Genomic DNA, 18,567 nt, shown 5'->3' with positions numbered 1-18,567 from the left:
GCCATGTGCTCTGCTGTCATTGTGTTGTCAGCCCCGCCCCTCTTGTTATCCCTGTTAGCTAATTTTCCCTATCACCTGCACCCTGTTTTATCCTCATTATCTCCCCTTTATAATGCCCTTGTGTTTTCTGTATTGTGTCAGTCCATGATTCTACTTCCCTAGCTCTGACTTCTTTGCTGTTTTTGCTAAGCCCGTCTTGTTTTTCGTTAGTATAGTTCCTGTCTTTAGTCATTTTTGTTTCTACTTGCCTGCTCTTTTCGACACCTTTTGCTCTCTGCCTTGACTCACGTCTGCCCGGATTTCCCTCTCTTCATGGCAGCCCCATCAGCTCTGACGCGGCTCGCAATCCGCGATCTTCTGGAACTCACAGCGGCAATTCATGGCAGCCCCGCCTGCTCTCACTCAGCTCGCACGCCGCGAACAGCAGCGATTCATGGCAGCCCCACCTGCTCTCACCCGGCTCGCACGCCGTGATCTTCTGGAATTCAACAACAGCACTTCAAAGCAGCCCCTTCTTCTCTCAATTGGCTCGCACACCGCGCTTCATCAGGAACTCAACGCAGATTCTTCACAGAAGCCCTGCCCGCTCTCTTTCTGCTTGCACTCTGTGCTTCCTCTGGAGTTTATCTGCGATCGATCGCCAAGGTCCAGTCGACTCTCTTCCCTGCTGGCTTGGCTGGGGCTGGTCTGACCCCCGTGCGGTCCAGGTTGACCGTTGGCTGGCTGTTGCGGCTGTTATCAAGCTGAATTATTGACTTTTTTTTTTTGTTTTCTCATTTATCATAATTAATAAAAAACCTTGTTTTCACCTGCATTTGGATTCCGTCTCATTCCTGTGAGCACGGACTGACCAACATGGATCCAGCAGGTGAAGAATTTGTAAGATCGGCCATCGCTCAGCAGGCAGCTCTCATCTACCGCTCAGGAGGTTGAAACCCTTACCGCTCAACTGGCTGAATTAAACGGCCGCTTCCACAATCTCCAAGACGTTATGACGTCTTCCGTGTCAGGGGCTCCCCTCTCTCTTGCTCAGCCCGAGCAGCATGCCAACAATCCGCCCTGGTATGGGGACCCTAATTCATATCAGGCATTTTTGTCTTATTGTTCATTGGTTTTTGCACCACAACCACGCCGATATGCTACTGAACGATTAACGATTGCCTACGTCATTACTCTGCTAACAGGAAAGGCTCGTGAGTGGGGGACTGCCGTATGGGACGCAGGTGCTTCCTTCTGCACTGATTTTGAGGAGTTTAATGCTGATATGACAAGGCTTTTCGACTGCTCTGTTAAGGGAGATGAGGCTGCTTCCAAGCTAGCACGGCTCCGTCAAGGACCGATTCCATGACCGAATATGCCATCCTGTTCAAGACTTTAGCAGCTTCCTGCGATTGGAATGAGAGGGCACTGCGAGCCATGTTTCGGGAGGGGCTTAATTTTGACATCCAGGACAAGATTGCTACCCACGATCTGCCCCAGGACCTGGAGGGCTTTATCAATCTGGCCACACGGGTCGAATGCCGTCTCCGCTTGTGTCAACGGCGCTTGGCTCCACACTCGTCCTGGAGGCTGGACGAAGCCCAACCTTCCAAGAGCCACTCACTTTCTCAATCACCCCTGGCTGAACCTGAGCCCATGCATTTGGGGCGGCTTCGATTATCTGCTCAAGAAAAACAACAAAGGCTGGTTCGGGGCCTTTACCTCATGGTTGGCTCAGCACAGCCCTCACGTGGATTGGTCTCGCAACCTGATTTTGTCTTGGAGTCAATCTTGTCATGTGTGTTGCCTAGGTGCTGCCTCTTCTCCTGTGTCTGTGTCTCCTGTTTTGCAGGTTGAGGCGGCTGATCTCACCGGGGTCCCGGAGGAGTACCGTGATTTGCGGTTGGTTTCAGCAAGTCCCGGGCCACCTCACTTCCTCCCCACCGGCCGTTTGACTGTGCCATCAACCTCCTCCCAGGCACTTCTCCGCCCAGGGGTCGTCTCTTTTTCCTGTCAGGTCCTGAACGAGAGGCTATGGACAAATTCATTCAAGAATCCCTCAAAGCCGGTCTCATTCACCACTTGTCTTCCTCTGCTGGCGCTGGGTTCTTCTTTGTTAAGAAGAAGGATGGCTCTCTGTGTTCTTGCCTAGATTACAGGGGTGTGAATGACATTACTGTTAAAAACACGTACCCCTTGCCTTTAATGTCATCTGCCTTTGAACTCTTGCAGGGAGCCATGGTCTTCACTGAGTTAGACCTCCAAAACGCCTGTCATCTTATCCACATTTTGTGAGGGCGATGAGTGGAAGACAGCCTTCAATACCCCCACGTGACACTATAAATACCTCTTTTGGGCTCACTAATGCCCCAGATGTCTTCCAGGGCATGGTCAATAGCGTGTTGGGAGACATGACTAACCAGTTTGTCTTTGTGTACCTCGATGATATTCTCATATTTTCCCCATCCCTTCAGGTACACACTCAGTCCCTGACTCTTGAAAGGCTCTGCAGCGTTTCGTGGGTTTCGACAACTTCTACCGGCGATTCATCAGGAACTTTGGCCAGGTAGCTGCACCCTTAACGGCGCTCACCTCCATCAAGGTACTGTTCACCTGGAGTGTTCAAGCTCAGGAGTCCTTTGATAATTTAAAGTCCCAGTTTATCTCTGCTCCTGTTCTCTCCATTCCAGATCCTGAACGGCAATTCATTGTTGAGGTGGACACCTCTGATGTTGGGGTAGGCACAGTCTTGTCCCAGCATTCCCCCAAGGATGAGAAAGTGCACCCTTGTGCATTTTTCTCAAATCGCCTTAACCCAGCCGAGCGTAATTACGACATTGGTAACCGGGAGCTGCTGGCGGTTAAGTTGGCCTTGGGTGAGTGGCGTCACTGGTTGGAGGGGTCAGTGCAGCCCTTCTTGGTCTGGGCGGATCATTAAAATTTAGAATACATCCGTTCGGCCAAGAGTCTGAGCTCGCGCCAGGCTCGCTGGGCACTCTTCTTTGACCGATTTAACTTCACCCTTTCGTACCGGCTCGGGTCCAAAAATGTCAAGCCCGATGTCCTATCCTGTCAGTTTGAGCACCTGGGAGAGGAGTCTCCAGTGGTGGAAGGGGCCCTCTCCTGGGACGTAGAGCGATGGGTGGAGGAGGCCAGACGAGGGGTGGAAGTGACAAATGATTGTCCAGCAGGTCGGTTATTCGTGCCGGAGGCGCTGCGCCCTGAAATCCTTCAGTGGGGTCATGAATCTAGGGTAACCTGCCATCCAGGGATCAGGAGGTCCCTAGCTGCCATCCGCCAGCGATTTTGCAGGCCCCTACATTGGCCAGGACGTCAGGCAGTTTGTATTGGCTTGCTCAGTTTGTTCCCAAAATAAGGTTTCCAATCCTCCCTCCGTTGGTCTACTCCGACCCTTACCTATTCCCTCTTGTCCATGGTCACACATAGCCTTAGATTTTGTCTCTGGCTTGCCCCCTTCTAAAGGTTACACCGTTATTCTCATGGTGGTGGATTGCTTCTCCAAGGCGGTTCATTTTGTTCCCCTGCCCAAACTCCCATCTGCCAAGGAGACAGCCCAAATGGTTATTAACCACGTCTTCCGGATCCATGGTCTTACGGTCGTTGTGGTTTCTGATAGAGGTCCATAGTTTGTCTCCCGTTTCTGGCAGGAATTCTGTCAACAGATCGGGGCTTCTATGAGTCTGTCGTCTGGTTGTACCTGCCTGCTCTTTTGGACACCTTTTGCTCTCTGCCTTGGCTCACGTCTGCCTAGATTTCCCTCTCTTCACGGCAGCCCTGTCAGCTCTCACTCGATCTTCTGAAACTCACAGCGGCGATTCACGGCAGTGCCGCCTGCTCTCATTCGGCTCGCATGCCGCGATCTTCTGGGGCGTTTGCACACAAAAAGTATACTTAAAGCTTCATAACATTACGGTTGAAACTCTGATGTCACGTGGACTATTTAAACAATGTTCTTACAACCATTTTGGGCCTTGAACATGTCAGTTATGTTTCTGTCTTTTAGAAATATTATAATTTGAGTTCTGAAGATGAACGTCTTATGGGTTTGGAACGACATAAGGGTAAGTATTTAAACACATAATTTTTATTATCCCTTTAAGTCCCTACAGGGCTGTTTAATTGCCTAGAATTCAAATGTTCGGCCGAAAATGGCCCAAAAGGGCATTTTCGTTTTTCGGCCGAAAGACTTTTATCACCGAAACAACACGGCCGAAACAGTATGTTGACGCAAACAGAAACCGCAGCCTGCACGTGCTTGTCTGAAGCAACACATCTGCGGTGTGGACGTATATCAGTATATCCGAGAAAGACCCACGGATAGCGATTTGCAAAACATGTAATGCCGAAATTTCAAGAGGGGGTGTGTCTGCAGTGGTGCGTGCAGCCAGTGATGAGAGCAGAGACAGAGACAGATGTAGCTTTCAGTGAGTGAAAAACAATGGCTTTACGTTGGTGTTACATCACAATATTTTAAATATATGTCCTTTCTATATACTGTATTTTTATAAATATTTATGTTTTAAACCATGGAGGTGAGCCAATGGATATCACACAAGCAACGTGAAAACTGCGCAATATGTTAAAGTGAAAACTGACAGTGCTTTCAGCATCTGACGTGTATTCTCTCAGAGACAATAAGAGGCGATTATACTTCATATGCTGATATTAATTTAGTCCCCTTATATTTTTCTTGTGCCCTGAACATTGTGTTTAAATACTTACCCTTGGAACGACATAAGGGTAAGTATTTAAACACATAATTTTTATTATCCCTTTAAGTCCCTACAGGGCTGTTTAAATGCCTAGAATTCATTCTGTTTAGAGTCTGTAAAGCAATATTTTTTTTTCTCCAAACAAAATCATTATATACATATATTCCATAGCATGTCTGCTTAATTGGCAAGTGTTGTTTTGGCATTGTTGCACCATTTTTTATATTTAAATGCTGATACAATTTTAGAAAAGATTATGTTAACAACAACATCTCTTTGTCTCTTGGTCACACAAAGCTAGTTTCAGAAGTCTTGTAATATAGTAGACTACCTTTATGGGGCTTTAAAGTTGATTTTTGTCTGCTGAACAAGTGACCAGATCTTTTTCCTACCAGATACTTACACGGGTCAGTGAGAAAGAGATGAATCCTTACCATCCACACACTGAGGATTTCATGAGCTCGGACACACCAAAAGACATTGAGCCCATGAAATCATTACGGGTGGTTCTGTCCCAGTCCCACACCTCCACAGCAAGCCGACGGTCCTTATCTGCTGGCTTCAGCTTACTGGAACACACACACACACACACACACACACACACACACACACACACACACACACACACGTTTTGTTTTACATGTTTTATGGGGACATTCCATAGGCATGATGGTTTTCATTAGGGATGCACCGAATATTTGGCCACCAAAAATGTTCGGACGAAAATGGCCCAAAAGGGCATTTTCGGTTTTCGGCCGAAAGACTTTTATCACCGAAACAACACGGCCGAAACAGTATGTTGACGCAAACAGAAACCGCAGCCTGCACGTGCTTGTCTGAAGCAACACATCTGCGGTGTGGACGTATATCAGTATATCCGAGAAAGACCCACGGATAGCGATTTGCAAAACATGTAATGCCGAAATTTCAAGAGGGGGTGTGTCTGCAGTGGTGCGTGCAGCTAGTGATGAGAGCAGAGATCGAGACAGATGTAACTTTCAGTGAGTGAAAAACAATGGCTTTACGTTGGTGTTACGTCACAATATTTTAAATATATGCCCTTTCTATATACTGTATTTTTATAAATATTTATGTTTTAAACCATGGAGGTGAGCCAATGGATATCACACAAGCAACGTGAAAACTGCGCAATATGTTAAAGTGAAAACGGACAGTGCTTTCAGCATCTGACGTGCATTCTCTCAGAGACAATAAGAGGCGATTATACTTCATATGCTGATATTAATTTAGTCCCCTAATATTTTTCTTGTGCCCTGAACATGGTGGGAAAAAAATAAAAAGAAACGTATTCTGTGTAAGGTTTGTTTTTTTTGAAAGACTTAAATAAAGCTCTTAATTTTCATTGATGACTGCAGTTTTATTTAGGGGTTAAGAAAGTCTTAATTATAATTTCAGGTGGTCTTAAATGTGGGGACTGAAAGACAAGAATTGCGATGAAACTTCGACAGGCTATCCATTGAATAAATATGAGCGCTGCACGTTTCAAGTCATTTGCTGCGCTGCTTTGTGTAATATTATTCTGACAGCGCCTCCTGCTGGAAGAGAAACGCATAGAGTTAATAAGTAAATGTGAACTGATGGATCCACAAGATAATGTGTTATAAAAATGTAAACAATTTAAACAAAGGCAGTAAAATGTATGTATATGTTATTTAAGTAATATAATATTTGATTCATAACAATAGTTTAAATTAATTGATTTATTCTTTGAAACTTTAATATTAATTTATGCAATTGCAATGCTTTGATTTTAGTAAGATTAGTACACAGTCATAGCCATAAATGCAATGGTACTAATAATTGCCATAATTCTTTCGGTGTTTCGGTTTTCAGCCTTGGTTTCCTCTTTTTCGGTTTTCGGTTTCGGCCAAGAATTTTCATTTCGGTGCATCCCTAGTTCAGTGTTAAATAAATATTTTGAAATTGTATTTTTGTTATTTGATTTATTTATCTGAAAAGCAATACAAAATAGTAAAAAGCAAATGTTTACTATTTAATTATAGTAATGGTGAAAAAATTGGCAAAATAAATGGGAAAAAATGCGAAACACCGCGTTCGGTATTCGGCCTTCGGCCAAGCATTTCATTATTATTCGGCTTCGGCCAAGAATTTCATTTCGGTGCATCCCTAGTTTTCATACTGTACAACCCATATTTTCTATGGCCCTACACCTACCCTACACCTAAACCTAGCCCTCACAGGATATTGTGCACACATTTACTTCCTCAAAAAAACTCATTGTGCATGATTTATAAGCCTGTTTCCTTATGGGGACCTAAGAAATGTCCCCACAAGGTCAAAATCTACTGGTATTACTATCCTTGTGGGGACATTTGGTCCCCATAATGTCATGAATACCAGGTACACACACACACACAGCATTGCATTAGCACTCTCTCCATCATATTCTAAAAGCAGGGCTTTTCAGCTGCTCAGGGGCCAGATTATTCAGATGAAACCTAAAGGGAGGCAAAACATTTTTTAGAATAACTATGGTAACACTTTACAATAAGGTTCATTAGTTAAACATTAGTTAATGTATTAACTAACATGAACTAACCATGAGCAATACATTTGTTACTGTATTTACTAATCTTTATTAATGTTAGTTAACGGAAATACAGTTGTTCATTGTTTGTTCATGTTAGTTCACACTGCATTAACTAATGTTAACAAGATTTTAATAATGCATTAGTAAATGTTGAAATAAACATTAACAAAGATTAATAAATGCTGTATAAGTGCAGTTCACTATTAGTTCATGTTAACTAATGTGGTTAACTAATGTTAACTAATGAACCTTATTGTAAAGTGTTACCTAAACTATTAACTATATCACTTTCAATGTAAATATTAACATGAAAACCCAAAGCAAACAGTATTTATAGACATTGAAATAGTGAGGGGTGTTACAATAAAGTCTAATGTTTGCTAAAAAAAATCTTCAAAAGGATAACATGATCTCACATCAAATGCTGAGTCTGAGCTTTATAAATAGACTGTCAAACTGTCAGTTTTAGGTCAAATATGAACACAATGACACACATTGGTTAAACATTTAAGCATAAAGAATATAAGCAAACTTTTCCACAAATTTAAATTATTTCTCTTTAATGAATTTTAAAAGAGCACTAGGTAACGTTTTTTTTTTTTTTTTTTTGTTCAAACTTTACAAAGTTTATTTAATGAGTGACTACATCATGAATCCAAACTGTGTTTTTGTCTTATCCGGAATCACTACGGTGAGACTATAATAAGTGTTTATATTAAGATAATTTTAGACCTGTCGGGACAGTCCCTGCTGGAGAAGCCCAGTACCTGCAAAACTATCATATCCATAAACAGAGAGAAGTACGCTACCAGTCAAGATTTTTAATGTTTTTAAAGAAGTCTCTTTTGCTCAACAAGCCTGCATTTATTTGATCCAAAGTACAGCGAAAACAGTAAATGTATTGTAATGTTGTAAATGTTTTGTATTTGAATATATTTAAAAATGTAATTTATTCCTGTGATTTCAATGCTGATTTTTTAGCATTATTAATCTAGTCACATGATCCTTCAGAAATCATTCTAATACTCTGATTTGCTGCTCAAAAAACATTTATTATTATGATGTTGAAAACTGCTGAGTAGAATTATTCAGGTTTCTTTGTTGAATAGAAAGTTCAGAAGAACAACATTTATCTGAAATAGAAATCTTTTGTAACAATATAAATCTCTTTATCATCACTTTTGATCAATTTGAAGCATCCTTGAAAAAAAAATTATGGTGTAGTTTAGAATGTTTCAAAAGCTTTTTATCTTAGATAAATCCTGTTCTTTAGATTTTTTCTATTCATCCAAGAATCCTGAAATGTACTCAACTGTTTTACATACTGATATTAATAATAATAAATGTTGCTCGAACAGCAAAGACACTGAAGGCTGGAGTAATGATGCTGCAAATTTAGCTTTGGTCGCACGAACAAATTACATTTTAAAATATATTCAAATAGAAAATAGTTATTTTAAATAGTAATTTTCAAAAATTTTTACTCTTGCTGTACTTTGAATCGAATAAATGCATGCATAAAAGCATGGAGTTTTATTTATTAACCACCAGAGCACCAAAAGTTGCATGTGCAGACACATCACTGTACCAGTTGTGTTTCTGATGATCTGTCCACAGGCAAGTTATTTGCATAGATACGTATGATTGGAGAAGATGTGATTGAATGTGTGCAACTAATCAGTGCTTTTCTTTGCAACCACCTATCACTTTGGCTGCTATCCACACCATGCAAATAGAATCAGCAGTCAGCTAATTAAAAACAACTCTTTACCTATAAGGTAGGGATGGGGGATGGATTACATAAGGGCATATAGTACAGATCATGTCACAGAATTAAATGTGTCTCCACAACTATTATACATTTATTGATTTGAACTTGATACCTTTTATTGATTCAAACACAGACCTACTCTACTGAAATCACTTTATAGAAAGGTTCACTCAACTATAAAAATGAGAAGCCATGTAACATCTTTGAAAATCTTTTGTACTTGTCTGTATGTTCTTCATTTTTAGCTGATGTCTGCTTTAAAGGAAGATAACGTTTTCATTTCAAACGTTTAGTATGTTTTTTGGGGGTTGTTCTTATTAAGCTGTGAATAATTCTGTCCTCCTTCGAATAAAATGTACAAAATATATGTGCCATCAGCTGAAAAACCATGATCTAAAGCATATTAAGTCATATATTAAAACTGATGCTAGAGGAATTCTTACCATCTTGGTTAAAACATACAATAAATATTACAATATTTATGCCTTTACAGTAAAACTGACACAAATGGCACATTAATCCTAAATATTAGGATGCAATAGAATGTTGTTACTCACAATGTAAATGACTCGTTCCAAGTTGGATTCAGGGAAGAACGAATGGTTTTCGTTTTCTGTTTCGTCTCATTTTTAGGGTCTGGAATCAGCTTGAGTTTTACATATGGATCGGATAATCCATTCGGGTCCATTGGAATCAAGTTCTTGCCTTCCCCAACTGCAACACAACAACATGACAAATAAAAGAAGACATTAGGACATGAATTAATAAAATAAATAAATAACATAATACATTATAAAGATCAGGTGGTGATGGTGGAGCCTCAGGGTAATAAATAACCACATCAACTCTGAACTGTGACATAATAATAAAGAAGTGGCTTTAAACCATGATTACAATGTAATATAAATCGACTATGAATGTTAGCAACTATAATATTATGATCGAGTTACAAAATACAAAATACTCCAGATCAAGGTCATGCTGTCAGAGGAGAAATGCACATGTAGGTGACTGATGCTCTTTGTTGAACTGATCTTATATAAAAGCATGACTGATTAACTGACTGTCTGATTTAAAGTGCTACTTCATAAGCGCGCGCACGCGCACACACACACACACACACACACACACACACACACACACACACACACACACACACACACACACACACACACACACACACACACACACACACACACACACACACACACACGTTGGGTTTACATGTTTTATGGGGATATTCCATAGGCGTAATGGTTTTTATACTGTACAAACCATACTTTCTATCGCCCTACACCTACCCTACACCTAAACCTAGCCCTCACAGGAGATTGTGCATACTTTTATTTCCTCAAAAAAACTCATTGTGCATGATTTATAAGCCTGTTTCCTCATGGGGACCTGAGAAATGTCCCCACAAGGTCAAAATCTACTGGTATTCCTATCCTTGTGGGGACATTTGGTCCCCACAAAGTGATGAATACCACACACACACACACACACACACACACACACACACACACACACACACACACACACACACACACACACACACACACACACACACACACACACACACACACACACACGTTGGGTTTACATGTTTTATGGGGATATTCCATAGGCGTAATGGTTTTTATACTGTACAAACCATACTTTCTATCGCCCTACACCTACCCTACACCTAAACCTAGCCCTCACAGGAGATTGTGCATACTTTTATTTCCTCAAAAAAACTCATTGTGCATGATTTATAAGCCTGTTTCCTCATGGGGACCTGAGAAATGTCCCCACAAGGTCAAAATCTACTGGTATTCCTATCCTTGTGGGGACATTTGGTCCCCACAAAGTGATGAATACCACACACACACACACACACACACACACACACACACACACACACACACACACACACACACACACACAAAAGCACAAACCCACAGAAAGGTTAGACTTTGAATATCTAAAAATGTCACAACCAACAAGGCAAATGGAAAACATGTGGTGTGCCACTGACATTTATGTCACTGAACACAATGAAACACATGGGGCACAGTAAAAAGATAATAATATACAGAATAAATAATTAAATAGTGGATGATCTGTCAAGGGACTTTAGTCTTATGAAGCAGACATTGCCAGACTACAAATCTAATACACACTGTCCGAAAATGCAAATATCAACATTGACAAACCTCAGTGCCTGAACTGCTTATGTTTGACAGGTAGGAGGTGCTCTATACTTTAATGACCCAACATGTCTCAGCGTTTGCTTCTCTGTTTAAAATTATTTATTTATTCAATTTAAAAGCATTTTATTGAAATTACATTACTCATACAACACCACAAAAAAATCCAAAAATCCAATAACACTAAATACAGTGAAAATGCAACAATAAAAAAGAACAGCAACAATATGATGTGGTCATTTCTATGTATGTGGCATTCTAAAACCATAACCAGAACACAAACTCCATCTGACCAGGAAATCTCTTGCCTGCATGGTGCAGCTCAAACATAGGTGTGTGAAAGTGAATGTGGACACATTGATGAATTGTCAACAAGGAAATAGAAAAAGAAAGCAACACATTCAAAAAAAGGCAGAAATTTTTGAGGAAGGAGAGAGCGTACACGTAACATTTTACAATAACAGCACATGAATAATCCTGTACTAATACCTAAATGAAATGAATTAAATACAGTATGAGCTAATGATGAGTTAAGGGATGTACTAATCAAGAATTGAATAACTCTATCTACAACACAAGACAAATAATTATTGTGTGAAAATGTACACCAAAGTGTTAATACATTAATTAACAAATAAATATGTATTCAAGGTGGTCATTATTCACACGAGTCATGTCATAGTTAAGGTTATTTCTTGATTAGTACATGCATTGATACATTTGTTCATATTAAAGTAACATTTAATTTAGTTATTTGTATATGATTACCATGAGTGCAATTAAGTATGCAGATACATGCAGAGTAATGGACTCACAGTCAGAGGTTTTAACAAAATGAGAACTTTTATTGCATATTTTGTTTTTGTGTCTTTTTAATGCTGAAACTCTCAGGATGAAACTACTGTATGAAAATGGAGGGGCAATCGGATAAACAACAAATAGATAATCAAGGAAAAAGGGGAAAACAAGCTGTGTTCTTCCTTTGGGCCACCATTGCAAAATAAACATGGTCTTTCTATAACAGTAAATATTTCACAGATCTCTTAAGAGAACTGCACTCTAAGGTCTTCCCCTCAGAGGCGAGATGTATGATGGATTAGCTATGTTGAACATAAAAGTACACTATATGGCCAAAAGTATGTGGACATTCCCTTCTGAATAATGGTTTTGGCTATTTTAGTAATTCCAGTGATGACAAATCTTAATGCTAGATCACACACTGACACTTTAGAGAATTATGTGCTTCCAACTTTGATGCAACAGTTTGAGAAAGATCTTTCCACAAAATTAAAATGTCTGTATTTACACAGTGAGGTCCATGTACAAATAAAATTACTGTCAAGTATGGAAGAACTTAACTGGCCTTCACAAAACACTGGCCTGAAGTGTTTCACTGTATGGCATTGTTGGTAAAAATGCTTTAAAAAAATGCACAATTTCCCTCCTAAACCAGTGTAATGCAAATCCCTTTCTAAAGATGCCATCATTTATTCCAGTCACAATGCTAATTGTCTACACAACGCTGAAACACACACTAACCAATAACCCTAACCCTAACCTTAGTATAGCAACGGTAGCAAATCCTGATAATATTTCTGGTAACACATCAGTAATGCATTAATTAACATGAACTTACAATGAACTGTAAAGTTTTACAACTTCATTGTTTATCACAATCAGATATATCCTAATTTTTTCTGAACTCTGAGATAAATTCATGAATTCTTAAATTCTAACAGGTGACTATACATTTGAGCTGACCAATGAAATCTGCTGTGAACCACTGATGTCACATGGACTATTTTAACAATGTCCTTACTACGTTTCTGTGCCTTGACCGTGGTAGTACCCTTGCTGTCTATGGATTTCATCAAAAATATATTTGTGTTCCAAAGATGATCGAAGGTCTTACAGGTTTGGAACTACATGAGGGTAAGTAATTAATGACAGAATTGTCATTTTTGGGTGAATTATCCCTTTAACTCTTTATCTACCATTAACAAGTCATTCAGGCAATCCACGTTTTTACTGTGATTTGTGAATATATTCAAAAATGTTGGCAATGGCTGGCAATTTAAAAATAATACTAAAGTAAGGAAAGTGTAACACGCATATATATTTCTAGTTAGATGTGTGCAGCAAAACAAGCCTTATTTCTATCCCGCTTTATGTAATGTAATGTATGTTAATGTAATACATATTGTATCAAAGCAGCATCCACGTATTATGCTTCTTCTCTATCTGGTCACTCCTCACCTCACTTAAAGCTTTACATGGCATGCAATAGAGCAGATGTTTAAATATATATGACTGATATTTAGTATACAAAATTGTTACAGATATAACATGCCACATCATCAGCATAAACAAACACATATGTGACCCTGGACCACAAAACCAGTCTTAAGTCGCTGGGGTATATTTGTAGCAATAGCCAAAAATACATTGTATGGGTCAAAATTATTGATTTTTCTTTTATGTCAAAAATCATTAGGAAATTAAGTAAAGATCATGTTCCATGAAGATTTTTTGTAAAATTCCTACTGTAAACCTATCCAAATGTAATTTTTGATTAGTAATATGCATTGTTAAGAACTTAATTTGGACAACTTTAAAGGTGATTTTCTCAGTATTTAGATTTTTTTTGCACCCTTAGATTTCAGATTTTCAAATAGATGTATCTCGGCCAAATATTGTCCTATCCTAACAAACCATACATCAATAGAAAGCTTATTTATTGAGCTTTCATATGATGTATATATCTCAGTTTTGTAAAATTTAACCTTATGACTGGTTTTGTGGTCCAGGGTCACATATATTACATTAACATAAACATACACATATGCATGTACATGTACATGTATATACTTAGAAGCACATGTGTGTACGCCAACAAGCAATCATGCACACTCTCACACAGTGAGTGTGAATGCAGCCTGTGATCTATTCTTGAACTCATCAGTCTGACATTCTGCTAATGGCATTTTCTTCCTCAGCCAGTGAACGTCACCCAGACTAAATCACACTGCAGCTGTGTGTGTGTGCAGTTAGCTGGCACGTTGTAATCAGGCTGATTGTGCAGGTGCAGCTCCAGCACTCCAGACTCTGAGTGTGTGGATCTGAAGACTTGGGCCTTCAGGCTCTTCGGCTGACAGCACTAATATAATAGGGGAGCTCAGCTGTTCAAATGCTATATATACAAAATGTAATGTTTTAAAGGAGAAGTTCACTTCTAGAACAACAATTTACAGATAATTTACTCAGCCCCTTTTAATCCAAGATGGAAATGTCTTTCTTTCTTCAGTCGTAAAAAATTGTGTTTTTTTTTTTTTTTTGAGGAAAACATTTCAGGATTTTTCTACATATAGTGGACTGCTCTGGGGCCCCTCAAAAAAAAAAAAAAAATCAGTTTAAATGCAGCTTCAAAGGGCTCTAAATGATTAAATGAAGTTGCATTTAAACTGCATTTCGAAAGTTCAGCCCTACATATATATAGTGCTGTCAAATGATTAATCGTGATTAATCACATCCAAAATAAAAGTTTTTGTTCAAATAATATATATGTGTACTGTGTATATTTATTGTGTATATATAAATACACACACATGCATGGATATATTTAAGAAAAATATGTTGTTTATATATTAAACATATGTATACATAATGTTAATTATATGAATAAAAATATATACATTTACATAGAAGTAAATATTTTCTAAATATTAACTGTATGTGTGTGTATTTATATATACATAAGAAATATACACAGTACACACACACACACACACACACACACACACACGTATATATATATATATATATATATATATATATATATATATATATATATATATGTATATATGTATATATGTATATATATATATATATATATATTATTTGAACAAAAACTTTTATATATACTTTTATACTTTTATATATATATATATCTCAATTCATAATTATGTAATTATGTATATATATAAAAAATGTAATTATTCATGTCAGTGTTATAGTTATGTCTGTTTATGTACTTGGTTTTTCCCAATGTCTCCCCCTGTTGATCTGTGTGATTTGGTTTAGTCCTCGTTAACGTCAACCCTATCACCTGTCTTCAATTATTAGTTACCCTTTATTAGTCTGTCTCTGAGTTCAGTTCTCTGTCGGTCTTTGCTTTATGTTGACGCTTCGTGTGTGGATTTATTTGTTTCCTGATCAGTCTGCTCCTTGGATTTTATTAAAAGACTCTGTTTGTTTGTAACTCGTGTCGTGTCCCGTCTATCCAGCACCAAGCCGTAACAGTCAGTGCTATAACAATTAATTTTAGTTACCTTTATTTTGACACATAATTATGATATGCAGAAAAAAAACTCTCAACTGATTGTTATGAAGCACATTTGCATTTGTGGCAAATGTACAGTAAATATTGAATACAGTATTCATACATTCATACTGTGTGTGCACAATTATTAATTACATCAAGTATGATTATTTCTCATGTCAGTGTTTCTTTTATCTTTCTTTTAACTGTTACAGCTCATTTGGTATCTATTCATATGTTTGGCTAAGATTTTTATTGCTTTTCTTTATTTTCTCTTTATGAGGTCCCAAATTTTGGTGCCTCCCTAAACAGTAAAGTATAATGAAAGCAAAGCATGCACACACAAAAGAATACAAGAGTACTGAGACAGAACAGGTACAACTGGATTTAGAAACTATAGTAACACAATGTAAAGAAATGGAAGAGGGTGAAAGGGTGTAGGGGTCATGGAGAGATTATGAGAGGCAATCCAATGAGAACTTGAACACCATTAACATTAGACATGCGGTTTCTGAAGCAATTTATAAGACATTTGACCAACAATACATTTTATTTACTTTTGAGGAATTTTCTAGTCATCCAAATCTTGAAATTGTGAATGCAGGCAGTTAAGGAGCAGGTGAGAGTTTGGTCCAGTAAATAGGCAGTTAATGTTAAATACTTAACAACTGTTTGTAATTAATATAGCACTGAAAGTTGAGGTTGTGCTGGTGAAAGATGTAACTGAGTGAAAGCATATAGCTAAAAAAAGCAGTGGACACCTTGAAAAGAGATATTCAACAGGATTGACATGTTTTGCAACGTTGCTTTATTGCTCATGCAAACACGGAAACTCACCTGTGACATGCATTTTGTCTCCTATCACCTCGATCTTCATGTAAAGACGCCCCCGTCTCTCTGTGTAATCTGTTCCACAGAGGCTTGGCACATTCATCACACACTGCTTATGGACGTTCATATCACAGGCTGTGAACACAAATGCACATTTGCATAAAGCAGGAGTTCCCTAACTTGCAAAAAATATTTAAACAAACAAACAATATTCTAATAGTCAATTGAATGATTACTCTATATACTGTACATTGGCAAGGAAAGTCCTAAAGAACCACTGACCCTAGAACCACCCCTTGGCAAAAAATTGTTTAGTATGGTACTTACAGTCACATTTCATCCCTTGGTGTAAGAGTCCATATAGAAGAGATCCACAGTGGTCACAAAATGTGGGGCTGCCATAGGTGTGAATCTTAAATTTGTGCTTGCTCCTAGGGTCCTAAATAAATAAATAATCAAATTAATTATTTTATTCAAAGGAAAGAGAGAGAATGAGTCAAGAATATGAGAACACCCAAAATGCATAACAGGAGACATAAGAACAACCAAACATTCTCTATTTCTTCTGCATAAAATAAAAATTTTTGTAAGGTATTCTTGAGATTTCAAAATTCTGAATGTCTTGCAGAATTATTCTGCAGCAGAATGCTATAGATTCCATAGCGATTAACTCCATAATGCCATGTGACGTCAAAAGAGATGTAAAGTCATGCTGTGACACTGGCCTCTATAATTGTGTAAATTGCACCCTGTCTACACCAAACACAAGCCAAGTGGCATATCAAAAACAAATAAACTTGCAGAGTCAGTAACCAGTCAGGCTTTTCTATTTTTGACATACTGAACTGCTTCTGACAACATGACAAATCGATTTGGAATCATTTGCTGGAAGGTTGGAATGTGACGTGCTCAGTGTTGAACAGCCTCAAGTTGCAGAGGTGCATCACATCAGCAGACGCATCTGGTATAGTCTGGTTGTTAGAGTCAAAATGCCAAGACTGAATTCTACTACTCAGTGGAGACACATTTTTTTGGAGACAAAAACAAGGCATTTCCCTTAAAATAGGCACATATGTTTCTATTCAATTATAAACTTGAGGAAAACATTAGTCAACCCAGAACACCATCTGTAGTTATGTAATTAAAAACAAACAATGGCATCCTGAAGAAAAGCTTTGGAGGCTGCCTCCAAAAAACTAATATTACCTGATATTATCAACAGCAACTCTGCTAACATTCTGCTAAACTTAAATGAAAATCATAGAGGTTTAGAAAGTAATGACGGTGAGTAAATGACAGAATTATTATTACTATTATTATTTTACTATAAAAAATTTAGCCTGCCTATGTTTTTTATAATCTTCTCTATTGACTAAGGATTACTTTTTTTGTACTTTGAGATACAGTATAAAAGATTCATAATTAAAATAATAAAAGTTATTGGTTAGTTAATGGGACTATGCAACAACAACAAATAAGTCCATGTAATTTAGCCATTTGGATACAGACCATATAACTTTGAAACAGGACAAAATAATGACTCCATATGACATTTTATAAAATGGCACATACAATATGATACATTTTATGTCATATTTTATGTCATATGTCAAGACAGAGTTGTGGCACATTAAAGCTTGTGCCACATTCTGCTTTAATATGCCACTACTCAGGTAAAGAATTCATCCTACAAAGGATAAATGAGTGAGTGTTTTGTTTGATTTAAATCCTCAGCATTGATCTGATTTGATATGGTTACTTACACTGTTCTCAACACACTATGAAGATAAAAGGTGAATCCAAGGTCTAATCTAACAAGGCCTCAGACATAAAGTAAGATGAGTTTTATTTCAGAGGCCTGACCATAGCCAAACATTAAAGACACTCCCTCACTTCAGAAAAGCATGCATTATTAAAAATGCATGAATATTTCATGGATGGTTAAATATAATTAGCTATAATGGCTTACTACAACATTTAACACTTGCATCTATGTTGCTCCGGAAATCATAATAATGATTGAGTCATTATTATAATTTCCGGAGCAACCTAGATGCAAGTGTCATTAAAATCCCACTAAAATCAAAATAGCCATTAAAGTCTAATAGTATGAAAGCCTCATGCCTTCTGAAATGATTGTGCTTTCTCCACATCATCAAAAGACAGACAGGACA

General features: G+C 38.1%; 1 protein-coding gene across 1 annotated transcript in view; it reads right to left on the bottom strand.

Moving 5' to 3' along the window:
* The window catches only part of prkcaa (protein kinase C, alpha, a), a 110,408-nt gene that overhangs the window by 30,643 nt on the left and 61,198 nt on the right, over positions 1 to 18,567 (bottom strand). The window contains exons 4-7 of the mRNA XM_073852673.1: positions 16,721 to 16,832; positions 16,400 to 16,528; positions 9,613 to 9,769; positions 5,147 to 5,281 (exon numbers count right to left, since the gene is read on the bottom strand). Coding sequence (XP_073708774.1) covers positions 5,147 to 5,281; positions 9,613 to 9,769; positions 16,400 to 16,528; positions 16,721 to 16,832 — 533 coding nt within the window. The remainder of the gene's footprint in view (positions 1 to 5,146; positions 5,282 to 9,612; positions 9,770 to 16,399; positions 16,529 to 16,720; positions 16,833 to 18,567) is intronic.

The sequence above is a fragment of the Garra rufa genome, chromosome 12, assembly GCF_049309525.1.
Source record: "Garra rufa chromosome 12, GarRuf1.0, whole genome shotgun sequence".
In the NCBI taxonomy this organism is placed as follows: domain Eukaryota; kingdom Metazoa; phylum Chordata; class Actinopteri; order Cypriniformes; family Cyprinidae; genus Garra; species Garra rufa.
This window is presented reverse-complemented; position numbering and strand designations above follow the sequence as displayed.